The sequence below is a fragment of the Gallinula chloropus genome, assembly GCF_964237585.1.
Source record: "Gallinula chloropus genome assembly, chromosome: 4".
In the NCBI taxonomy this organism is placed as follows: Eukaryota; Metazoa; Chordata; class Aves; order Gruiformes; family Rallidae; genus Gallinula; species Gallinula chloropus.
The window spans coordinates 12,944,652-12,971,994 of NC_140088.1; the positions used below are offsets into that span (position 1 = coordinate 12,944,652).

General features: G+C 40.2%; 1 protein-coding gene across 1 annotated transcript in view; it reads right to left on the bottom strand.

The window, feature by feature from the left end:
- Nucleotides 1-27,343, bottom strand: part of MEIS2 (Meis homeobox 2) — a 172,022-nt gene that overhangs the window by 3,956 nt on the left and 140,723 nt on the right. The window contains exon 11 of the mRNA XM_084263776.1: nucleotides 1,239-1,297. Coding sequence (XP_084119902.1) covers nucleotides 1,239-1,297 — 59 coding nt within the window. The remainder of the gene's footprint in view (nucleotides 1-1,238; nucleotides 1,298-27,343) is intronic.

Below are 27,343 nucleotides of genomic sequence, written 5' to 3' on the forward strand. Positions count from 1 at the left end.
TATGAGCTGATTATGTTACCAGGACTATAGAATAAAAATGCTATAGGGGGGCCCAATAAACAAGTTTGTCAAGTCAGTTCACTTGCTTAGGATCTGTTTCTTTACTTACCTTTAATGCAAAACAGTGGAAGCTCATTGCAGTGCTATGTGCTTTTTCTTAATGAATACCTATTCTATTCCTCTCTAATTACATGAAGTTGCGAATCTGGCATCTGTGATACAGGGCACTTATGCTGAAACTTAATAAAAATGTCTAAACCCACTCTTGCCTTCTCTAGAACAAGTAGGGAAAGTCTGGACATGGCTTTTCCTATTTACTTATGGACTCTGCATTTGGCTTAACGTTTTGCATGGTTAGTTGAGTTAGTGTTTTCCCCCTTTTTCACCTGTTAATGAAAAAGAAATTTAATGCTACACAGGAAGAGTTTCCCAAAGGATTAATAACCTTTTCAAAAACCTTTAAAGTGAAGCAGCAGGCGAAATCACCATCAAGTTAAAGCCCTTGTTAGTGACAACAGTCATCACCACATGGAGAACAGTTTTATCCCATAACCTCATGGCAGGAAACCACAACTCCCTAGTATGCTGAGGAAAGTATATTACAAAGTGGAATGATTAACATGGCACCAGTTGTTGTGTAAAGGCTTGCACATTGCAAGTGCTTTAATGGAAAGGTAGAAAAGGTATTGTTGTAAAAATCGTATGTTTTACCGGAAACGTATCTGGTGCATTCTTAAACAAAAGTAATAATCTTTTAATATTTTCTGGCAGTATGGTACCATGGCACATTAGTAGCATATTGTGAATAGTCAAAGCAAATGAATGGATACAATGAGTTTTACAGCTCCCCTTCCAGAAGTGAAAGCAATGCATACACCAAGGAGTTGTGGGTAGCAAGAAAATGAGATTGTCCTGCTGATTGGATGCAGACAAGCAATGAGTAATTCAAGAGCTCACAGTCAAACAAACTGCTTGTGGCACTACTACTTGTACCCAATTACCAATTCAGAGAGAAAATAAAAAGCAGTTTCAGTAGAGTCAGGGTGGGAAATCTCCAATTAGCACCAATTAGCGAAGTTGCTTCCTACAGCGGAATTCTGGGGACACAAGGAAAAAAAAATAATCTCCCAGAATGCCTGGTTGGACCATTTATTTACCAGGTGATGGGACTCCCGAAGAATAACTTGATGAGGATTTGCGCCTGTGGGACTTGAATACAGATACTACTTGGAACTTGCCTGCTCGATTTGACTGGTCAATCATAGGCTGTACTATTCTTCTTCTGGCGTTAATAAACCTGCAACAGAATACAAAGAATAGAAGTTCTTTCATCAGCTTGCTTCTGTGTTTTGAGAACACCTCTGCTTTAAAACCGATGGGATTTTAGCGTGGTGCGACAACGCGCTTTGCTTTGCCTTGCTTTTTCTAAAAGAGTATAATTTCACATTAGAGGATTTTGCTCTAAGTGCTCAGAAATTGTAACCGGTAACACACTTGTCTTACTGGCCAGCTTAAAGCAGGATTTACCAGAAGGCTTTGGACAAGTAAATGCGACCGAAAACTTGCGTTAGGAGACAATTGTTTCTTTAACTTCTTCGAGCGGCTCGGAACCTGGTTAAAGTTCACAGGCTGGGAGACTTTCTCCCCCCTCACACCCCCGCCCTTTCCATCCTAGGGATCCAGCTACCCTTGCAGCTGGCCATAAATGAGGACCAGGCTTTGCCACTCCGTGCTTTCACAAGGTATCGTTAGGTCAGCGAAGCCATCAATTAGGCTGTCTGAAGTTTTATCGCCAGCGCAGCAGCAATAAGCGGCGGGCCCAGAAAGACTTCTGCTCTTCTGCAACTCCTGCCGTTGGCGCCTGTGAAGGCGGGGGTCGTTTGGAGGTCAGTGCCAGCTGGGGGCGACCTCTGTGCCCGAGCGGGGACACCCTGCGCAAGGCCGCCGCCCGCTGAAACTCGGGCACCTTTCAACTCCTTGGAAACCCCCAGCCACAGGTACATGTGGTTAATATTAGGTCCCAAATAACTTTTTTTTTTTTTTCTCTTTCTTTCTTCCCTTTCCTCTTTTTTCTTTTTTTTTTTCTTTCTTTTTTTTTTTTTCTTTCTCCTCCTCAGACCGGTGTGGCTGCCGAGGCTTTCGAGAGCAGTTAGTTGGCTGCGGAGCCTGGATTTAATTTTGCTGGTAATCCAGAAATAAGTGCTTGCATATTTCTTATTAGCTTAATGCACAGCGATCCACATCAGCACAAGCTAAGCCAAATTAATTTCCCTAAAATAATTTTAAAACTTGCCCATTCAGAGAGTTTCTTTCAAAACAGGGCAATTTTCTATCACTCAGGAGCCACACTTGTTTTTGTCCCCCCTCTTTGTGTTTGAGAACACTTTGGAGCCTTCTCGCAGGTTTTGTGTGCTATTTCACAGCTAAGGCTTTCGGCTGGTGACCCTTAAGGAGTGCTAATGAAGTCGAATACTAGTGTTTAATCCTCTTCAGAAATACTAACATGCCCATCATCTAAAACAGCCTCCAATAATTGCCATTGGGCCCGATCCAATGCCTAGTGAAGTCTTTCAGTCAGTTAACTGAAAACTAAGTTCATCTGCTCATTTAGTAAATTGCTAGCCTTTATATAGCATCAACTCCGCGAGGCCTTTTGTCACGCTTCCCTCCCTCCCGCCCGCCCCCCGGTTAAATTCCTCCGCAGATAATAAAAGACAGTGGCACACCTTCGATTGCATCTTCCGTAATCACAGTCGCGGAAATTTCATTAGACAGATGCATAAATGCTACAAGTAACACTAAAGGGCTCTTTTGCATCTCTCTGTTTACATCCCAAAGACATTCTTTATTCTTTAGGAAAAGTATAATTCAGTTGTCAGAAATGTCATCCTGCCTCAGAATTAGTCATGACTTCAGGTATTAAAATAAAAACTCAGACGCAGCCGATGTACATGTTTATTCCCTTCTGACTGCGACACAGCAAAGGCATCTCCTACCCCAGCACTGTGATTTCGAGCCATGTTTCTGTCCTCAAAGACAAAGGTCCCCGATAGGACTTTAATTTGCTGAGCTACTTTCCAGTAATGTTACGGCGCTGACCAAATGGAGCCTGACCTGAACCTCCACCATCCAGCGTGCCTTTTATCAGCTAAAGTTAAGGCCAATAGAGATTAAGGGGAAAGCCTGATAAGACTGTTTTCTCTTCTCCTATGAGCTTCTAATGGTGTATACAGATGGCAAGGTTTTAAAGAGTGGAATGAATGCTTATTTAGGCCTGTAAAAAATCACAGACAACAGAAACATCCCCCACACATGCACACACTTTCCGTCTTGCTAACCCCTTTTTCTTCAATCAGGCCACTCTTCAGGGAAACCAAATTGCTTTTTCGTTTTTTATTTAAACCCCAACCACTTTTATTATTTACATCTGGTGGTCCCCTTATTTATGTCCCTCTCCACTTCCCTGCACACACACCCCGGCTCACAGGGCTGTGAAGCATTATGGGCCTTGGCTCTCAGCGGGAGAACTCGACACTGTCTTCAAACAAATAATTAAGGGGAAGGTTAAAGGTTCACTCAGAGGTCATATCTTTGGATACTCCTCAGAAAGTTTACATTAGTAAGAAATGGGTGCCCTCTGAAGTGTTCTTTCAATGGGCTCGCACAACAAGACAGAGCATTAAGAAAATTCTAAGTCCTGAAGGTTTCAGGTGACAGCCGGCTTTACCTCCCTCAGCAGCAGATCGGGACACTCCACTCCACTTGGACATATTCCACAGCCACCACAGAGTAAGCCTTTTGGGATGGGTGTTGAAAACCCAATCTTGCCCAGCCATTCACTCCTGAAAGAGCTGGGTTCCTACTTTATTCTGATGATGGGAATAAAGCCGGCCTTTCACTGTGAACTCCATGCAGAGGCAATTCACTAGCTGTTTCAGAAATAAGAGTTAAAGCCCTAATAGCAAGTCCCCAATCTCTGGATGAAACAGTGATAAAAAAGATTACATTCATCCTGTAAACCTTGCAAAAAAATCACACTTTTTGCTTTCCAATTTCATTATTTCTCCTTCTTGCTTTTGCAAATGTGCATAACTGCAGGTGCAAATGACGTCCTCTAGACCAGCAACACTTTGTCTGAAGATACACTATCATATACTCAGAAAGACTGAGGAGCACAGAGGCATTAGGTAGGCATCCAGATCAATTTGAGATTTTCTACAGCTCCTCTGAAAACTCCTGTCCACAAACGGCATCAGTTATACCCACCAATGGGTACGTCTGAAGGATCACATAGGAAATCATTTATATTTGCAAAATTGTGGGTGCAAGCTAGACACACGTTTCAGGTGAAGCTAGAAATCAGATCCTCGTTTCATTAGCAGTAGCTGTGTCACGTAATGTGCTGTTACAAATGGTAGACAGGGCATGGAATGCAGTGCTTGTGGGTTATTATTTATTCTTTATACCGCCCCATAAATATGCACAGCACATAATAGAGACGTAGAAACCATAGTCCCTACCCTAGCTTTTACATGTTTGGAGTGCTTTTTTTTTTTTTTTTCCTCTCAATCTCTGAGCCATCTCCAGGGCCAAAGTAAAGAAAAATACAGCCTTTGGCACAGCACTTCAGTTTGTGCACTGCAGAAACACCGTGATGTTAGTTTGGCACAAAAACCTTCAAAAGGCATTAAGAGACAGTTGAAAAGAGAGAGGACCATCACTACTATTTCCAGCATTATTTGGAACCCTATAAAAGAAGAATTCACAGCTCTGTTCCTGACACTAATTGCCTGCCTTGTTCATACCCTTCACCTAGAGGCCGAAGACTGAATGGTCCGAAAAGATGAGTAAAATCTGTCAATAAGACATGGATTTTTTTGTTACTCTTCTCTTAATAGTAATTCCTATTATCTGGATGATAGCAGCAGTCAGAGGACGCAGTGAAGCTCAGTCTTATTCCACCCCATTCTGCACAAGCACACCGTCCAAGAGAACTCAGGGCCTGAACAGATTTCCAAGCAAAGCCTGGGGGAGAGAAGAGACGCCTTCTCCCTGTTCGCAAACGGGGAATGGAGACAGAAGGAGATTAAGTGACAAGGCCAAAGTCATACAAGAGATCTTTGGCAGAGCCACACACCCAACATAGATTTCCTCAGTCCTCTTTCAGCACTCCTACAATCTGCTATCCATATGCTATCCTTCCTTTGTTCCCCCAGCTTAGCAGTCAGGCACACTGGCAGGGGACTGCAAAGAGAGCTCACAGTGCCACTGTTTGTGCCTTACCTGCTGTGTAGATAAAGAGGGGTCATCAGCCTCCAGGGCTGTGAGGCGATACCTTCACAAACTCTACATTCATATGGTGCTCGGTCCTCATTCCAGAATGATAAATGAGGTGTGTGATGTTGAGAAATACATGTCATTGACATAGTACTTTAATGAAAATCTCACTCTTAGCGTTTTGCAAATGACAGATTACCAACCTCGCTTATTCAAACAACAGCCATTTGAATCGAAAGAAGGGGTTTTGCCTCTTGTATTTTTCTTTAACTGCTACCTAAAGCAGCTACATATATTTCCTATAGCTGGAGACTGCTTTTCTCACACAAGTAGTTCCAGTAACTCTTGCAGGACAATTTATGATAACACGATGAACAACATTTGGCTCAAAACACACAACAATATGGACTTTCAAAAGAACACAATTCATTTGTATCTGCTTCGAGCAAAAACCAGCAGAGCAGTACAGGTTTACTAGTGAATATGCAGTGTAGTCTGGTGATTTGGTAGCCCTAGTCCTAATTGGTTCCTACCATTGCTAATTAGCATCACAATATAATCTAAATATATGCATTTAATTGCATCTCTTCAAATAGAGCCTTGGCTTTCTTTGTCTAAAATAAACATGTATTCTGTATTTCATAGGATGTCCTGTAATTAATCTTCTTTATACATTTATCATATTTTATCTCATCATATCAAATGACGTTAAACTCATATTTACATAGTACATTTTATTTTTATAATAAATAACTTTCAGATAAACATTGCAGACAGATATTTCTGCAAAGTGCAAAAGAGAATAAACAGCAAACAGATCTCTTAGTCTGCTTGCTCAAGTCTGGCACATTCAAAAATAATTTTGTTGCTGTTTCCACTGTCTTTTTTTATATATGTGTATCTCAAAACACTTGTGACCACTCCATATTTGAATCCGAGTAAGATTAGTTATTGGAATGAACTGTTAGTGTCTATACTGATTGGTAATCAGAATTAGAAATATCTTCAGCTTTACAGCTATCATGGAAAATTAACTTTAAGTATGCAGGGTCACAGAGGTCTTGTTTCAGGAGGATGAATAGCATGAAAGCTTAGGAAACTACAAGTGATCCCCAACTAGGTGTCTACTCTGCACTCAAGAGGAGAACAGTATTTAACTCCAGTTACTTGTCTTCTACAAAACTGAACTAGTTGCCAGTCAGAATAAATTGCTCCTTCTGAGAGACTGAGGAGCAACATGGAGACACCACGTACAACTCAGTCTTAAATCTGGATTTCCACTTCACTACCCATCCCAGAAAATGAGGTGTTAAAATACTGCGTGCATTTCACAAAGCAGCCACCGCATAAATGGGTTCTCAGTTCTTTATGTGAAAAACAGAGAAATAAACAAATTTGAGAGACAAATTTACAATCAGTTCTCTAAAGGGATTAATGACAAGGAATTTTACCTCAGTTCAGATTTTAGACCAAGAAGACACTTCTGCTCTTTCGCTTGAAAAGAACAGAGACACTGAATGAACATTGTCACAGGCTTATTTTTAGATACCCAGAGGAACAGTCTAGCAAGATTTTTCAAAAACCTGCCAAATCTAGATGAGAAACTCAGCTCTTATTAAACCTAGGTGAATGGGCGCTGAGCTTCATGAAGAAATGGGGTTTAAGTACCTGCTTCAATGTTTTGCTGAGTAAGAGCCTAAGAATGCATTCTAAAAAATAATCCACAAGTTTTCACCTTGGATGGGAAAATACACCTTTGCCTAAGTTGTATTTCAGCATTTGGGCTATGAACATGTCAGTCTTTAGCTCAAGAGTATCTATGACACTGATCCCTTGTTGCCCAAGAATGCCCTAATTTGGAAGGGAAAAAAACCCAACAAAGTATCTACATCACAAAAAACGTTTTCATAAGTAACCTAGAAAATTGCTTCTTTCCCAGACTGAAAGAATTGTTCCAGAAGTCTTGAGCACATCACAGCAGTCTGAAAGAATGCACTAGAAAAGACTAATTTGCAGAAACAATATACCTCCCTCCCCTCTCCCCACCTTTACTGTAGTCTTTACCCAAACTTCTATCTGAGCAAGTAAAATCCAGTTATCTTAGTTTCTTTAACTTCTCCCTACAGTATGTATTCTAAACTGACAGAATTAGGTTTAGGCGTCCTTCTGTATGTGTGTGTACAAAAATAGTTGAAAAAGCCCTTGTTTATGCTTCACCGAATCTATGCCACACCTGGTTACCAACTCTTATTTGCAGCATTCCTTGTAGGAAATTAAAAAAAGCTGAGTTAGTCACCTGGAAATGAGCCATCTAAATAAGGCTTCCCTAAGTCATGAATATTGAGAAATGGAGCCACTTACTCGATTGCTTTTGAGAGGAAGAGGGAGGGTTAGGCAGGCTTGTTCCCTAACAAAACCACCCAGTTTTGGACAGCCTTGTAAGAGAAGGGGGGTTGTGGGCTATTTAAACTTTCTTAAGCTAATTTAGACATCTCACATCTGTCAAAGGTGTGATTCAGAGGGCCTAAGTCAGCATCCACGTTTGGTGGAGAGAAGGCTCCAGAAGATGACAGAGAGCAACGAAGCTGGGTGCCTGAGGCAGCCCGAGGCAGGCACTAACCGTCCCGAAGACTTCTGCCGCATCTTGCATGTTTATGTTGGAGCTCCTAAAAATACGTTATGCCACTTGGAGCTGCCAATTGCAACTGTGAGAGTGTCTTATAAAATCAGAAATTAAAAAGTGCTCTTCTTGGTGTTTACTTTGTGGGTTTCTCAGTCATTGTGTCACATTTTTAAACCACTCTTCTCAGCCACAAAATCCAGAAACTTTACTTGAAAAGATTCTCACGTAACCACTGTCTCCTGGAGCTGGGACCTCACGTTAACATGAAGTAACTTGAGCTTTGTGATAAAATCATGAGAATTGGCAAGACAGGCATCTATTCACCTCAGAGAAAATCTATCTTGTTAAACATGTAACTCTCAGTTACCAGGTTACCTCTTGGGAGTGTGGGGAAATGATTTGGCTCTGCCAAGTTAGGACCTGGTGCCCGTTGCAGGGAGCACCTGTGCTGCAGAACAAACCCAGGGGAGCTAGCCTGCTGTCACCCCTGGGGCAGGGGCTTGTGTGCAGGCCTTTTCCCTACATTGAAGGCAGAAGCCCAAGAAGCCGTAGTCGCCACTGGGACTCCATGGTGCTTCTCCATGAACCTGGAGGCCCCATGGCCACCTGGCTCTCCTGCCAGCCTGTGCCCTGCTGCTTCCATCAGCCCAGCCACCAGCCCAGGATAGTGCGGGCCCAGCGCCAAGACCAAAGCCAGCCAGCGCCTGGGGTCGGTACCCAGCAACGCTGGCAACAGACGAACTGCCACTCCCGGTCTCAAAACTGGGCTCGGCCCGAGCTTCAGCCTCCGGTGGCCCCAGGTGAGGCCTCCCGCTGTGCAGCAGGGCGCCATGAGGTGGGGCCAGAGCACCACTGCCGGCCCGGGGCCGGGCTCGGGCCCGACGCTGCCCCGGGGGCACGGCTGCTCCTCTGCGCCCAGCGAGCCAGGTACCGCTGCGGCCTTTCTCCGGTTCTGCTCGGTGCAAATGTGGCGACTGCGCCGTCCTGGGCAGCGAGCGCGCTGTGAGACCCCGCTGTGAATGAGAGCGGGCGGGCAGGACCTACGTGGGTCAGCGTGAAGGTGTGAGGAGTGAGTGCCCGCTCCGACCCGCTCCGCTCCGCTCCACTCCCGCCCGGCCCGCCGGCCGGCCATCGGTTTCCTCACAAGCTCTAGGGAAACGTCGCCTTAGGTGTGAAAGCATCACCCCTTCCTGCCCCTGGGTTTCTGGCGGGCAACAAGCGCCTTTCGGTGCGTGCCGTTGCCCTGAAGCCACTTAACACACGCGGGCGAGGGCTGTTACTCTTTCGCGAACGCCGTCAGGTTATTCATACACGGTTATTTATCACGCACCATAAAAATGATCTTTTAAAGATACTTGAAAGGAAGGGAGGAGACAAACAGACATACTTCCTTAGCTATTCATATCTTACAGATAAAATGCAAAGTCAATAGACATAAGCTGTAGTATATAACCTCATCCTGTACTTGATTTATTGCAGATGGGAATCAACTAGAAACTGAATCACTTTGAAATTTTTACTACTGACATTAAAATTCCAGGTTTGTATACATACGTCTTGTGGAGAAGCTAAATACAGTTTTAGCTAATTTGGCATGCGCTTTGATTTGCTGGCACTTCGACATCCACGTTAAAGGTAGATAACAGATCTCCTATAAAATTTTCAGAAACTCATGCATTTAAAGATGTGTTAATTTATCACCTTAAACTCACAGGAAAAGATTTTCAAAACCAATGAAGGTCCAGGAGTCTTGAAAACACCCCTGGCTTATCTAGCTTCTTGCACAGGAGTTGAGTGGCCTCATTTTAGGCAACATTTTAATAAATAAAAAGTGCAGTTTTAGAGTAATCTCACTTTGAAGTACTTTACACATCTCTTTAACTGTTTCATAATAAATAGTTAGCCAGTTCTAAAGCGACCCCAAAAAGGAGAGTCGTCAACATATTCAACATCTGTTTAACTTGCCTGTTCAAATTAGATTAAGGCACTAATTCTCCTTCTTACTTCTCAGTGGAAACTACCTAAGTAGCAACTTGCCAAAAATGCATAAAGGTGTTTAGCAATTATGTACTGGGTATGTTTGAAGAGATCAAGGTGCACTCACATGTCCTGTGCTATGGATATCTCTGATTAGCTTGTCATCTACTCTGAAGAAGATGTAGCCCAACTCTCCTATACTATGTAACAGGCCAGCTGTTAGCTGTCTGTCAAGCACCTAAAGTGGACAAGTAGTCCAGGAGCAAAAATGTCACTCCTTTGATCTGGCAAGGAGCAGCTGCTGATTTATAGAGTAGGACTTTGTTCTTCCGTTCTATTTTACTTTCTTTCCTAAGGCAGAACCACAAAATCCAGCAGAAAAAAAAAAAAAAAAAAAAAAAGTGCCGTTCTCTGCAACATCAACAAGCTCTGACAACTGCAACAGGGTTTTTCTTGGCCCTAACAAAGCTCTCAGGCATCTCCTTTGACGCTCACCTTTTTTTTTTTTTTTCCTTCTTCTTTTTGCAATGCGGTAGTTATTGTTTAATTCAGCTTCTGTAAATGGAATGGACTGTGGCCAGCAAGCCTGGGGCATAAACACACCTGTATGAAAGAAGCCTTATTGTAGCAACCATCTACAACCAACCTGCACATGCACTACCAGTTCGTGAGTTCAGAAGGAATGTTCCATTTTCCCTGACAGTAAATTTTGCCTTAAGATAACAATTTTTTTGTACCCACTGTCCTGTCTTGACCATGAAGCTTGTACACTTTTTCATTGTTATTAAAATCTGAAGGAAAAAAATATGTATTTTTCTACCTGTCATCCAGTGGACCTCAGGAAATTGGACCCGAAGAGCTCACTTTAAAAAAAAAGCACAGCCAAAATATGTTTATAGAAACACACTGCTGAAAGTTTGCGAACTACTGATCCTAAAGATACCTGTTCTGTTTCAGAGATAGCAATACAGTCGCAGTCATCTCCAGCTTATACTGCTACAGATTCTCCTCAAAAAAAGCACTTTGCAAAACAAGTACTTGGTAAGAAATAGCATTTGATGGAACTAACCAGAACATGGCACTGCCAAACCAGAGTCAATGCTCCATTCAGTTCTTTTAGACTCAGAAAGTGCTGCACAGATCTGTGAGGTGATAAGTCACTACATGGGCTGCTAAACTCTTGCCTCACCCATTGGAATAGCAAGGGAGTTTTCCTTTATTTCCTCTCTGTTCTGTTTTCAGGTTTATTAGCTAAAAAAAATAATAAAAATCTATGGTCCACAAAAAAAGGCTGAGGTACAATGTTGCTGAGCACAGGAGGAGTGTCTTGTATGTTTACAGATGGGGAAAAGAACCACATAGCAAGCTGTGTATCTGACCCTGGTATGTGTCTAAGCGCATGCTGTGTTCACACTTCTTTATACTGTAACTTTAAAAACAGACAAAAAAGGATTACAAAAACAAAGATGAGAAGAGGTGAGGGTGGTGGGGGCGACATCATGACTACAGGATCTTTTGCATATATGTTAGCTTGTGGAAATAAATAAGAACTATTACATCCAGGGCCCTAAGGGAGGCAGGAAAATGATGATGTACAGGATAGTATAAAATGATATATTAAAAACTGTGCTGTCAGTGGAACAATAGAATATTAAGCAAAAGTCCATAATAATTGGCAGATATTTAGCTGCAGACATCTTTTTCTGGTTGGTGGGTACTGAAGTATACGTGAGAGGAAAGAGAACTAGTTAGGCAATTAGAAGTAATGGGCATAAATAATACACTATGTATAAACACATATTCCTCCCCGCTCCCCCCCCCCCCCATGTTATAGCTCTTATCCAGAAGCACCTAATCACCTCTCAGTAAGTCATACCTACATGCTGGTATCCCCTGTGTTTTGCTCTTTGCACTGTCTGGTTTCTGGAGATTCTGCTTACGTTCATCTTCTGTCTCGCTATAGATGCAGAATCATGTTCATTTTTTCCCTTTAATTATTCCTGTACCAGTGGCAAGACTTTATCAAATCAGAGGGTCTAATGACTGAGTTGCTAAAGGTGAATCAACACCATAGACACATGAGACTGCAGCCTGCCATGTTACAGGATACGTGCTCCACAGTCACCAGAAGTATTAGCAGCACAAATGTGGGACAGCTATATTGTTTGTGTGCTAAGATGAAGAGGTAATCATACTGATGTTCCCAGTGTCATGCTGGAGAATCTTCATCTCATACCATTTTGTGTTCTCTGTGTCACAGAAGAATCAGGAGAAAATGCTCTAAAAACATTTTTGAGAGTTTGTTCGTATATGAATATGTTTCATATATTCTTGTGTCTTAGTTACCGTAAGCTGAACTAGTTTGGAATCATGGAATACATAAAAAACCTCCGTGAGCCATCTCCTCAGCCCACCACTCCCTACCCCAGGCTCCTCCTATGCTTTCTGACCAGCACTTCAGCTCCCTCAGGGCTCAGCTCTTGCTCCCAGCCTACCTCACTGGCTCACCAGAGATAATTGCAGAGTACATCTGGCAAGTCAGTGATACACCTTGCTGGTGCTCTGCAGGGGTCCTAGCTAAATGGCCAGATATGCTATGGTTGAGGACACAGATGTGAATGTTACACCATATCTTTTCTCTTTGCTGTTTTCATTCTTCTGAACAACGAAAAGGTTTGTGCTTTCTGAAGTACTTGAAAGTTTGGGTTCCCCTGATTTCAGTACTCAGCTGGCTTATAGGCAGAGCAGAGCATTGGAGAAGCGTGTGGTCAAGTGTACCACATTTTGGTTGTCATTGACTTCACTAGCTAAAGAGGGGGCTATTAAAGTATTTTCTTCTATTAAAGGATGGGTAGGTGGAGAAGTCTCTTTTAATATAGTCACAGCCACTTGCATATGTCATGCAAAAATTAAACCATACCGCAAAAAGAAACTTGAAACTGAGCACATATTTCTTCAATGAAAACTGGCCCATTCTGTAATGTGTTCCACTATCCCATATTTTGCATACAATTGAGATATTTGTTATGAAATTAAACCCAATCTATATAACCTATCTAATATTTATCTGCCTTTATGAGAGCAGTTTGGAAACACTGTGTGTGATCTTACATAATTTTAATAACTGGTTGCTGATGGATTTCAATATTAACTCTGACTGTTCTGACTGGCAGACTGTTGAGGCTTAATTTTCAGGAGAATTTAACTAATTGTTCCTGCACTGCGTAGGGGTGAAGGCATCTAAGAATATGTGTATAAACCTGCATTTGAGCCCACAAAACTGGTGACTGCAGGGCTGTATCCAACAATGTTCATCACTTCAGCCTGGCTTTGTGAAGAACTCAGGTTAGTCAGGAACATTTTCAAAATGTCCAAGTCCTATTATCAAAATCTTTATAGACCTTGTAAAGCCAATCCTAATGTTCAGAGAAATTCCAAGTTAGAAGGCAGTATTAGCAACGGGATGTTGACACTAGTGCCTAAATTGTAGTGGATCTGCTTCCAAGGAAATTCCTGTCTCTGGTTAGATGTTCCAGGAATCACCAGAAGGTGGACTTAGATACCCAACTACATTTTTTTATGTAAAAAACGACCAACCAGTCCAACAAGCTCTCATTTAACACTAAAAGTCCCTAAATTCTTTAGGCATGCAAACTTCTTGTTTTTAGCACCCATCCCATCATCACTTTTGCTGCTGTGCATATGCGTATTCCAACAGTGAGTTACTTTCTGCCCTAACCATGCTCTGTCTCTGAGTTAAGAGAAAGACACTTATGTACAATCAGGATTCCTATGGATCCTTTTAGTGAGAGAGACATCTTAGGACAGGTCTGTTCTTTCTTATAATAACACAGATAAAGATCTATTTCCTTTATAGCTGACACCATAATTATTTGACTATTTATCTGGAAAGAAGGAGATCAAGTTTTACCTCCCTATCCTGCTTGATTTGGAACAAAGACTTGAGCATAGGTCCGTCACATCCTAAAAGAATATCTGAATCACTGAGGTATTCAGTACAGTGAACAAAGCCCTTTCAGTTCTTGTTCTGAAGATGTTCCACCTGAAGTAAGTAATTATACAGTCATAATTAACGAGCACTTAATTCTCACACATCTGAAGTTGGAGCCCTAACCAAAAAGCTATACAGTCAAGCCCTTGTTCTTATTTAATTTTGTTCTACAAACTGGTCGTTACACACACAACAGGCAGGAGAACGAGAAAGGCATGATAGTGAGGAAGAGTAAAGATGGAGCATTATGTTCAATAGCCCATTGATTGGGAAACTCAACTCACTTGGAACAGTTAGGACATTGATTTAAATCAAGACAAAAAGAAGACCTGCAAACATATATCCTATTTAACAAGAGAATTTTCTTGCCAATGAGCCATTGAGTATAGCAGTCCCTCTACCTCATTTGCCTCTTTTGTGTAAAGCTTGGTGTGGCTGATGTATGACAAGGACTTTGGCTGGATTTGACCCCTGGGGAGATACACTGAGGCAAGGCTGATTTTAGGTTGAAAGTTCCATCAGTCACTCCTGAACACGTTACTGTCTACTTGCCGCCATACATGTAATGGTGTTCCTGCACCCTTGTCCTGGAGGTCCTTTCTATATAAAATAACCATGGGCAGGACAAGATCTCACTTTCCAGTACTGTGAGGGTTACAGTTCCAAGTTTCTCAATTATATCCCATTCAAAGCAGTTTTGCGCACGTTCCCCAGTGAAAACAAGTATGTATGTCCCAAAAGATCTTGGGACTGGGCAGCAGCTGGGAAATTCAGTGGTGGCTAAAGACAAAGATTAGGTTAAACTAAAGATTGCAGGGTTCGTGCTTGGCACTCATATGCATCTCAAATAATGTAGACATCTAACAGATTATATGTACGTATTCATGAGGAAATACTTCGTAGAATATGCTACGCAGATCTTTTATTGTGGCTTAACTGGTTTATAAGCCAATATTATAATAATGCTTTCATAAGAAGTTCAAGCCAAGTTTTAGAACATCTCTAACCAATCTACGGAAGAAACACAAAATTTAAGGTCAGCAGAAATATTACGCAAAACAAAAAAGCAGCCTGTGAATAGAGGAAAAAAGCTGTCCCAAATTCACAGGCAGCATCTTCAAGCAAAGTAGTTCAGCATTGTGCTTGTGTGCATAAGAATTAAAAATATATCTGATAAGAAATTAAATAGAATAAAACCAATGCTTTCATTCTAATTCAGTAGCCAAACTGAAGAAAACACATCGAGATAAATTAGTAGTTAGAAATGGGGAAGGTGGATTTTTAAACTGAATTATTAAAATCATTAATGCCATAGGTGCATTCCTAGAAACAATACACACTTTTAATTTGATAGTGAAAAACATGTAATATTTAACCATTTTAGAAATCAAATATGCCTTCATACAAGCTTGCAAACTTGCATCCATGTAAAACAGAATAATAAAAGCAACAAATGCAGGCACCCATTCAGATGAACTAGCAAAGGAGAGTTAGTTTCCATTTCCTTTTCTTGATTCTTCCCCAGCTGTTATATTCCGTCTTGCCAATGTGACTATATTATCATCCACAAAATTTTTAGCATCATCGTAATCATAAAAGATATACTTTATATCTTTATAAATCACATGAGGCTTAGCAGACCCTAGTAATGCCACATCTGCTTTAATCCTAGTAAATTTTAGCCTAAGACAGCATAGCCTGTGGTGTTTCACCTGAGTTCTCGGAGACATTTCAGGAAATGCATTAGCTCTGTGAGTCAGTGAAATAAATATAAACAAATACAGTGGTCAATAGCCAAAGAAAAATGTAGCACTCTAAATGGGCTTTGACAGAAGCCTGAGTTGAAAAATCCAGTTGCATTTTATGTATGTCCCTTAAGCACTAATCACTTCTGCTGAGTTGAGTGGTCCGATGAGGTGCCTAATTTTTGATGCCTGATACATGTGCTCACAGTCAAAAAAAAAAAAAAATTATCTAGAGGACCAGTCTTCTTGTAGGCCAAGAAACTAAGGTCTACAAACCAACAAATATGAAAACATCATTATGTCAAATTCCACATCCTAACTTGAAACAAAAATCTCACAGTTCCAAGTACAGAGACCTGCAGCTAAGACGGGTGCCTACATTTCATTTGCAGGTGTACTAAATACAGGTAAAACATCGTCAAGTGAAAATTTTTGTGGGACTTTTTTGCATCTGGACCAAAAAACCTAATTTCATCCTTCTGCCAAATTTATCCCAAGTGCTACCTAGATCATGCTCTGGTTTTCTAGTATAGCACAGTTCTGTAATAACTGCTTAAGCATGCCATACAGTATTAATCTTCCTCATGAACTCAGTCCCAAACCAGTTTCCATGGAGAGAAATTAAGAGGTATGTACGGGCAAAGGAGAAAATATATGGCTAGCCAGTGATACAGAAAGGCTCTTTAGATGGGAGCTATGGTAGAAAGGAAGGATTTTTCAACTGAGATGGCAGAACTGAGGGGAGGGCAGCATTAAACAGAGAGTAGAGAGAAGAATATGAAAAACAACAATGAGTAGAGAGAAGAATACGAAAAACAACAAACAAAAAAAGAGAGACATCAATGTTGAAGTAGATTTTGACATTGTTTTAAAAAAGACAACTTTGAAATTGATCCAGAAAAAGGTGGTGGAAGGCTGCTGAAGTGCCTAAAGTAGGAGGTGATTTTGGTGCATGTGTGAGAAGGAAGCATCAGCATTTGTCACATTAAAGTGGGGGGCGAGGGGTGTGGGGAGGGGGGGAGATGAAGAACTGGTACTTAGAGTCCTGAGAGAAGGGGACTATAGTAGTTGAGGTGAGAAGAGATGAAGGCAGAAGCAAAAGAGTCTGTTGAAGTGGAAATAGGAAGAGGCTGATGCTAGAGATGTGAAAGAAAAAGCAATGCTAGTAAATGCATGTGGATTTTGGGCAGTAAGCATAAATATGTGAGGAGTTCTAGAGGAGTATAGAGGAGTAAGACTTGTATTTAAGAATGTCTGAGAGAGTCAGGTTGCTCTAGGTTCGCTGTTTTGTTCGCCAGGTTATAAACCTGTCTATATAAAATGGTACTATCTACAACACAAACTTCTTTTAAACAATGCTCTGTTTGTGGTAATAGTTTGTTAGCCAAGCAGTAGCTGGCTCTCTTATAGTCACAACATAGCTACACTTTGGAACCAAAGATGTGAATATGGCTCTGATAAAGCTCTGCAGTGTTCAGGTTGTTGTTTTTGTTTTAAGGTAGCTTTGAATACTTCGTCTATAACCAGTATAATTCTCCATAATATAGTCCAAAGGCCCAAGTCCTGAAATAGTACGCATCTGTGTGAGAGTGTGGCCACTACATGTCATGAGTTGTTTAATCCTCACTGTTGTTTGCTGTGTGCAGAGCATCAAGTAGGCTTTTACTTATGACTGCCTTAAACAGTGCCCGCCTGCCCTGTGACTTTCCAAAAGACCTCGGGATGAGGTTAGCACGATAAAGAGCTTGATTTCTGTAAGAAACAGTCATGCAGACTGACAGGACCCATTCATTTACTGGAGACTAAACAACAAAAAAATGGAAAAAAAAAGGAAAAATAAATAAGAAAGACTCAACTGGAGGACTTACTGACTCCTGAAAGGGCAGCTACACTATCATTACCACTAAGTGCATACAACCTGAGCTTGATGTTGGCCTACTTAAAATTACTGTTTGCTATGAAGGGTTGGCAAGGCAATTTGTAAAATGATGGGGTAAAAGTTAAGAGAAACCCCACTGAAAGGTTTTACTTTCCTTTAAATGAAAGTGAACAGAGTAGGACGCTTTGAGTTTGACCCACTTACTACCTTTGTACATTTGTCTTTATTAACATCTATTAACTGATAAGATTTCCCTTAGAAGTAATTGTGCATTGTTAGATAATTGTATCGTTGTGGCTTCTTATTGGGGAAAGGCAATAAACACTTAAGGTAGATAAAAACAAATAGATGTGCCTGTCTGTCCATCCATCTGTCCACTCAAGAAATCTTTGGGTTTTTTCAGAGAATTTGAAGCAGTGGTGCAAGTCATAAACACACATTTTAAGAAGGAAAATGCACTTAATTAAATCGGTGCCAAAGTTGTTTAATTGTCAACATCCACAATATCTACGATACAGTTATGTTGCATAAGTGTTACACAGAGTACTAGTTCTCAGAACCATAATGAGTTGCTATTAGAAAAAGCAGGGACATATTATTAGTATCCCCACAGAGTTATCTTCTAAATTATTTATACTTCCAACACTTTCACGTAATGGCAGTTCTAAACTCAAGCAAACAAAGCAAACCACACAATAAAGAGAGGGGAAGAGAATTGTACAGAAACCCTTTCTGCATGTGTGTAGCTAGAAAGGCAAGTCAAACAAACTAATCAGATTTTGTTTCCTACTCAAATCCTCACGAGGTTTGCAAAAGGCAGCATCAAAGCTTTCAGGGGTTGTGTCACCTTGATAAAGGATTGAACGGTGCTGTATCTGTTTTATCTCTCGCATCTAAAACGTAAAGGAATGCAACTTTATTTGTCTGGTGCAAGTTTGCTTATTGTTTTGAAATTCCCCAGCGGACCCTCCACAAAAAGCTTACCAATCAGAAGGGTGCAAATAACACCAGAGTCTTGTGTGACTCTTATGTTCCTCCCCTAGGCTATGGCGTTAGGTTTGCCCAGGAGTTGTGGGGGCAGAGGAGTATTGTCATTTTTATACAAACTTAGCATCATGAATTACTTATTCTGCCTTCAGTAATGATTAACACTTTTAGGACCCAGCACCTTATAGAAAAATTGGGATGGGATGCCTTCAAAAAAAAAAAAAATGAAAGAAACTTCAGCCAAACTCAAGTCTGCTCAGTGTAGAGAGGATTTGGGTGAAATTGAAGAGAAAATAGCTCAGACTGAAGCTCTAACTGTCTCCTTCTGGTCTTAAACTGTTTACATTTATGAACATATAAAGATCATACTATTCACTTTCTATTAACCAATCTATGAAGTTTTGTCTTAAGCATCAAAACAAATTCCAGATGAAATCACTGTCTTCTTAGCTTTCTGAGCAGCTACATTTGGTTACTTTAAAAACAAATTTCTGTCCCACAAAAATGAGTAAAATCCACACAGCATGGATTGTTTTTTTCCCCCTGTAGAAGGAGTTCATGGCTAAATATTCTCAGCTTTCTGTCAGTCACAATGCAAACTGGTTTTAAAAGTATCCCGTTATTCTGAGTGCCTCTTTTTCTGGGTGCTTGAATTAAGGTACCCATAATAAACATGCAGTGAAAATGCTGGCCTTCTTTGTAAGAAAAATGACCCTTACATGTACTAAAAACCGTATTTGCCCTGTACTACTTCAGTTGTACACCAGCACCCTCATTGATTACCATAGAGTTACATTAGTTTAAAATTGGAGTAACTGAGTGGTGGATCACGTCCTATAGTCAGACATATGTTTTCCACTAGATAATGGCTACTTATATATTTATGAATTTTAAAATGCTTTTCAATTCAACTATCATTGTTACTATGTGCAGGAAGTAAAGAAGTAAATTGCAACCAAGCTTTCAGAGGTTTATTCCCTCAAGAAGCACTTGTATTGCTAGTGTCAGGGGAGGGCAACTGTATAGTGCCCTCTACATAATAAATGACACTGTTGAATATTCTTTAACCAATGTCTGTGTTTTTAGGGACAGAGCTATTATCTGTTGGGTTTTACATCTCTAAATATGGTGCCATCGTTTCTTTAAGCCGGCTTCATGGAGACTTTCAAGGAGGTTTTAAACAATTGGTGCTCAGATCTATTCTGTCCTGATCAGCCATAGAAACAGCGAGTACTCGCAGGGCAATAAACAGCTTTCAGGCAAATGTGTAACTCCAGTGTCAACTGGAATTATGTGCAGAGACTCGGCGCAGAAATAGTATATAGCTCTCTGCTCCTGAACATGACAGTCATAATAAACCTTAACCTCGACATTCCCTGCTTTCCTCAACCACAGCTAAAAATGCTACACACATTTATACCATCTAACGAACCAGACATTAAAAGGAAACCACAGATCTATACCAATAGATTATCAGGAAGAGAAGTGTGAAGCGAATGCTTGGTCATTGTAGTATCTTGGTAGTTTCCAAGAGGAAAGACATAATACATCATCATCATCATCGTACTTCAGCAAGAATAGGGGATAATCTACCAACGGAGGTCCCACCAGCTACTAAAAGAACAGCTTGCAAATTGGGTAGTGCAACCCTACATGCAAAACCCTAGGGGACAGAAACTCAGACTCATCATAGTGAACTTGGGAAGAGAAACATAGACACTTTTTTTAATCTTCTTTGGTGGCAATACAAAAGAGGGGCAGACTACAAATTGCAGTAGGGGTGTGGGTTCAAGTGAATCATGTCTGATTTCTAAGTCCATCACATATTCTCTTTGTTAACATGTTTAAAGCAATTAATTGTAGCTGATGGCTCTGATTATGACAATAAGTGAGAAGGTATAAGACTTGCTGTTTCAGAAGCAAGTAAGTAAAGAAAGAGTAGGAGTGAGTGGAGTTTAGAATTGACTCCTTTTCCACCCACACCTCCTATCAAGCCAGGGAAACAATCAGCACTGAAATGATAGCAACCTATAGCAGATAGTGGTCAGTAATGAATACATATCACCATAATGAGCAAGGGCAAAGTAGGAAACTTTGTTTTTGCTATGCCTCAGAGACAAATTTCATGCTACTCTACAGTTTTATTAATAATCAAGCCCTTAGTCTACCTGAAGCTCAGTTTCCTATCGGTTAATGATATTAATAATTATTTCTTCCCATATCACCTCTTATTTTCCTTATGTTGTCATAGTACATTTTCTATTATTTTTGAGGCAATTTGACAATTAAGAGCACAAAAATATCTAGATACTAATATACTCCTGCCTCTACACTGCACAGGATTTACCTTCCTCTGATTGAAATTCTGATGATGGTTGAGGGCCTGATTGCACTAGCTACAATTACTAGAGTTTGGTTTACAATTTGTTCTGCAACTGTTATTCACATGTAACTTTTCAGAAGTCTTTCTGAGATTACTTTTTTTATGTGGGATAATTAGCCCGATATTTAAGAATTCTAATCTCATATAAATGCTCAATCAAAACACATATTTTCCTGTGAGCTAAAAATGCCTGGATTTCAGTTTTGATTTTCAAAAGAATGTTATTGTTCCTGCAGGACGTGCAATGGAACATAAAAGAGCACTTTACCTCACCATTTGAATTGGATGAATTTTCTTCTTCGTGTCTTTTTGCTTTATTTTTGAGTGTTTAATTGATTATTGTTGTCTAGGGTGTTTTTTTTTTTTCTTATAATCTTTATATTCTTCTCTTACAAGTCTGGATTTGCAGCTTTTGGAAGAGCTACAAAAATAATGTGGTCCTTATTCTGTGATTTATATTTCATATATTTAATTTCTAAATAAAAAGTAGACATTTTAAATTTCAGAAACAATTCAGTTAGGAGTCTCTCTTAAGGGACTGTATGATGTGGATTCCAAGACCCACCAATGTGCCTCTCACAAGCCACAGAACAAATGCTGGTAATTGACTTTTGGCAAGTACTGATATGAATTGGACTAGAACTCAGGGTTGAAATAGCAAACGTTTTTGGTATATGAAATACTTCCTTATCCATAAAATAAACACTGTGCCAAAGTGGTAGGTAGACAAATTACTACGTCCTCATGACTCTCTAGGTAAATGCCTCCCTCAGAAAAGGGGAAGGGAAGAGAAGGATTAAAAAATTCTTAATAAAGAATTTCTTTTCTTTGCAGACAGCAGGAAGAAATGCAACCTGGCAATCAGAAAGAAGAGAAAAAATCAGCCACTGAAAGTGGGGAAGCACAACAAACAGGCAAAGGGGCAAGTTATTTTGCTTCTACGGTGTGCTTTGAAAAGTGGGACACCTGAAGTGTTTGTTTTTTTAAATACATTTGTGATCAGACTCACACTTTGTGTTGAGGAAGCACAACTTAAACTGGAACACAGTATCCCTGCTTTAAAAAGAGGAGAATGTTCATGTGGCAGAGGCAGAAATTCTATTTTTTATCTGCTTTTGATGAGGGAATATGTAAGCTTATGTGCATTTTGGTTCATCTCAGTTCTATTGAGTTTTAATCCTGGCCTATTTTCATGGATTTCTTTTAAATACATTTCCTATTAAGCAAATAAACTTGAAATTCTTTGCAACAGGTGGCTCATATGAAAATAGATCCCATCAACTGTCTGATGACATGAACACCATGGAAAGGAATTGCAAAGTCAATCCACTTTGGCTTCTAGTGAAAAAAGCAACCTGCCAGAGGCCAACAAAAGAGCAAGAGGTGGAAGTGAGCTGTCAGGAGCCAGCTGTTTTCAGACCTGGTTCTAGGCCTATCATAGGAATAACAACTCTGTTTTTGAGCTATGTAATGCCTCAACAGCTACAAAGTTTCTCCTCATTTACTTTGGGAAAAGCAGGAGTGTCATCAGACCAACATCTTCAAGAATTTTATATAAAATTTTACAGGACATCAATTGCAGACCCAGTCATTTCTGGGCCCTAGATGAAAGATATAAGTAACAAACATCAGTGTGTACATTTTCTTTTTTCTTTAAACTATTTTTATGTGTTTGAAGATTATAAGACAACAAGTAGTTTAAAACAATCATAATTTCATTGTCACGCCATTTTCCTTAGCCTGGAGATTCATTGCAGAAGTGAAGCATGTATGCCAGAGCACCTCCTGATCTGACACAAATGTTATTTGCTTGTTTTACAGTGGATTACACATAAGAATCCCGGTGACCTTTCCTGAGCACACCAGTGCAAGCAGCGAGTAGTGTTTCCACTGGTACAATTCATGTTTCAGGTAGCTTGCATCCCCTTAAACGACTGTTTCTTGGAAGCAAGTCGCAGTGCAAACTCAGGGGCTGAGCAAACTGTTAGAGACTAAGCATCAGGAAAACCTGGGTAGGTAGATGCACTGCAGGAGTATCGTCTGTGGGACTTAAGTATCAATTCCACTACTCCGCATTACTACTGCACCACAGTTCATTTTAACTGGGAAATCCACCAAATACGGTGGACACAATTCACATGCCCCAAATTTACTGGAGTATAAAGTCAAAAAATCTGTGCCCTGCAGTCAACATAAAATTCCTATTTCAGGTACATGTTTCACAGTATGTCTTACAGGTGTCTCGATGATTTCATGTACTAGTGAAGAGTATTGAGGGCTGTTAATAGCTCTGCGTTGTTACAGGTGTTACTGCAGGTATCTGCAGTCATCTGCCATCCTCTACATGCCATGGAGAAAGGAAGAGTTGAAGAAAAATTGCTGAAGCCCTTCAGCTTGGCAACGGGGGTCCTTTCCTTTCCAATTTTCAGGAAACTGTCGTATCTCTATGTACTGCCCTGCAAATGCTGTTTCAGTAACTTACTGCAAGTGCTTTTTAAGGACTGATTCGAAATTTAAATCTGTGGAAAAACTCCAGTTCATTTCAATAGGCCTTGAAACAGAGGCATGGACAATCTGAAGGAGAGACTAAAGGAATTAAATCACTTCGAAAACCTGCCAGCCCCGAACTACTGCCTCACATTATCTATGTAGTGCCCCAATGTGGCTTTCTGTGAAAGTCAGAGAATGAAGCAGCAAAGTGCATTTATATTTAGGAGAAAATCACATTTTTTTAATGTTTTTATGTTATTTTTATGCTTTTCCGCCTAACACTTTTTAATGCTATTTTTATGTATTTTTATCTTGCTCTATGATATACTGTCATATAACGCAAAAAATATATTAATATGAGATGCCAAAAAATGGCTTTTGCAGGTTTTCACCATCTTACCTTTATTATCTCAGTGTTTAATTACATAATGTTCTAACACCTCTGTGGAAGCACACAGCTCCATCTCAATGTTACAGCCTAGTAGCTGCACGCTTCACACGGTAAATCCAGGTGTTGACTTCACCGCTAAGACTTATTTTCAGAAAGGCTACGCAGACTGTTACAACTGTGGTAGGGGACAGATTCCCAAGGCTATCCATGTACCTAAACCAAACATGTGCTTTGTGGTATTTATAAAAGTGTGTAAGGGCCATTTGAAATCAGCCCACTATCACATGGGTGCTGCCCACAGCGAGCTTCACATCTCAGCCGGACCTCATAGGTGTTGCTGTATTCTGACTAGTAAGTCAGTCTACAAACCAGGCATCCTGGGCTAGTTCTCAGAAGAAGGAAAACAGGAAATTTCTGAGTGAAGTTGCAGGAAATATTTGCACTGAAGATAATTGCTGGGTTTCAGCACAGAAAATAAACTTCGGCTCGGGTTCATAGAGCGATTCTGGACTCATCTTTAATTTTACATTACCACCATTGTCATATTTCAAAACTGAAGGAAATGTTATAGCCAAACTGATGCTCAAAACACAGCACTGCTGCTGGCTTTTTCTCTGGGTTGTTTTTGGGGTTTTTTTTTGAGAGAAACAAGATTTACATTTAACTGGGAGTTTTGACATGTAAAAATAAACATTAAGTCGTGTGGCTGAGGAATAAAGCTCCTCCTCAGAGCTGCTTTTATGCAAACACGACCCTCCAGAACCCCAATGTGCCAAAGACAGTTGAGACTTGCCCTCCCTGATTTAGCAGTTTACTTAAGCGTGTGCCTGTCTATAAGCACATGGATAACTTCATTAACATGACTGAGCGTTAGGCAGGTGCTGTGACAGCCTAATGGAGTTGGGCCTCTTCTGAAGAATGGGCTTTGCGAGTGTTTGTTCCGGAACAAGTCAGCCAACAGTCATCTCAGGTTTTTTAACTGATCAAACTATTTTGTCCTTTGTATCGGTGGCATTCGATTAAACTCAGCAATGGGATACGCAGCGAGAATCAAAATTTTTGGTTCTAAATAAGATTATAGTTAAGGACACAGATGTTCATCATTAATTTTATTAAGAAAATGTTAAGTTAATGATTCATCTCAGGAAAAACACCCAATATATCTGTGAGGAAGATCGCTTTTCATGCAGAAGGAACTAAGTCTGAGAACTCAAGGATCAGAAATAAAGCTGAATGTGTAAGAAGCAACTGAAAAAAAGCCCTTATCTGGAACTGCATGACTGTCTCTTTCTTGAGTTACCCCCCAGATCTGGGTAATGAGACCCTCAAGGGATCAGCAGGACTCATCTTTCCCTCCAGAAAGCAATATTGCTCTCTTGTGTAGAAATGAATTTTCAACTACTATGCCTTCATTTCTCTCCTCTTACAGCACCCATTGACTTAACTGGGCCTTAGTAGCCACTGAGAAGGTAAAACTGGGAGAAAGAAAGACATCATGGACAACATAAATGGACAGACCTCACCACTTTCAAGACCTCCACAAAAAGAGTACCCTGTTAAGGAAGTTCCACATGATTGTAAAATAGAAAAACTTCGGATTTATTATTGAATATATAAACCAGAAACATTCCCAGTGTCTTCCAGAGCACTTACTGGCTGGCATGCAGGACACTGTGCCCATCAACATAACATATATATATTTTTGATGTGTAGGGTTGCTTTTAAAATGTGGTTTGGGGTTTTTTCTTTCCTCCATGTAAAATGGTGGATTCTTCCTACACAGAGAAAATAGTCTTTATTAAACTTGCAGGCTTAGAAATGAACAAAGCCAGACAATGTAAAGAGCCATAGAAACTTTTCCGGGGATTTATTTATGTTGAAACAAGCAAATCAAATACAGTATATTTTATGTTGTCTGATAAAAGATGGTGTATAAAAAACCCTTCAAAGTGCAACGTTTTGAAAACCATAACGAAAAATGAATTTTTAATAAGGCTTGCCTCAGTGATAGTCTTGGCCAAGAAGAGATTTCTGCTATGCAAGTCCAATATGGAATTTTGACTTGAGAAACTCTGTGTGGACTGTGTTTTACAGCAGTCATTGAATTTAGATAAGGAATGCAGAAGAAAAGGAAAGAAATTATAGAGCCAGAAGAAAACAAAGAACGATTGCATTCTATTTAAGGCACCAAGCACATTCTAGACTATAATTTTCCTGATTCTACATAAATGCCTTTTTATGATGATCCAAATTTTTTAATCCCTTTCTGCTTCCATTGGCAGTTTTAAAGATGAAGCATAGAATTTTCTGGTTTCTCCCATCTTTAAATTAACCCATATCCAGCAGAAGGTTAACATCAATCTCTTATGTTTTTATTTATTTTAAGTGCATCTAAATCTTCAAATTTCTTGCTGTTCTCAGTCTCACCTGGAAATTGCTCTTTTATCATTGGTAACATTGAACTAATGAACTCACCATTCTAATTTCATCCTCCAAATAACAAAAACAAAAGCAACAACAAAAAAGGAGAACAGCTGTGTTTTCAGACAGCTGTAGAAAGGTATATCATTCTGGATTATTCACTTTTGAGGACTAGTCAGTAGACACAACTGCCTCTTTGAAAGTTCTGAGTCGGGGAGATTTCTGTCAAGCCAGCATTCCTGATATTTCAGTGACCCACATCTTGGGTACACATACCAGTTAATACAAGGGAGTATAAAATACTCGTTTTACTCATTGTTTAATTGGTATCATGGGCTTTTGTACACACTGAATGGGGAAGTGGTCATGCAAAGTGCAGAACATTCACAAATAGGCTTTAGTCACATTTTTCTGAGCAGAAAGATGTTACCGGAGTCTATGCCCTTTAGGGATCTTATGTTCTTCATGTATTTCTATGCTTCCTCTTATTTCTGATGCTAAATGGTAGGAAAAGCTAATTCTACCTTTACTTTTCTATCAGGTCAGATTTTCGCATAATGTAAATCACACGGTAACATGTCTCCGTGTCCTGGAAAGCACTTGTAGCACTATTTGTCCAGGGTACTTCAGTTTGAGCATCTGTGTGGCAGTAAGGGAGCTGGACCTACAGAATAGGCTGTTTAGTGCACTTCTTAAGAATATACTCACAATGTGTTCCCCCATGACCCATCCCAGAAAAAAAAGTATCAGCTAACAGTTTAGGAAAACAAGTTACCAGGTTTCCTTATTATATGACACTTCTCTAACCAGCAGCACACCTTGAAGTCATGCAGTCCAGTGTGAGCAGGTTCTGAGACTCTTGGAAGTTCACATGCTGCAGTAGGCTTGAACCTCCTTTTGGAGAAGGAGAGCAGGTGTGTTTGCCACCTTATTGTGAACTCTCCAGGGAATTAATGTTCCATGGAATAAGCATAAGCGTGGCTACCTCACAGCATCTTATTGCAGTAGCACTGATCAGCTAAAAATCTTTAAATTGTGCAGGCCCACTCACTTTGCTGTGTTTATGCCAAGGATTAATTTGGCCACTGAGTTTGGATTGTATCTGGATTTAAAAATTCAGTAGATCTATGTTGTTTTGAAGCAGGGGCCTTAGGTTTG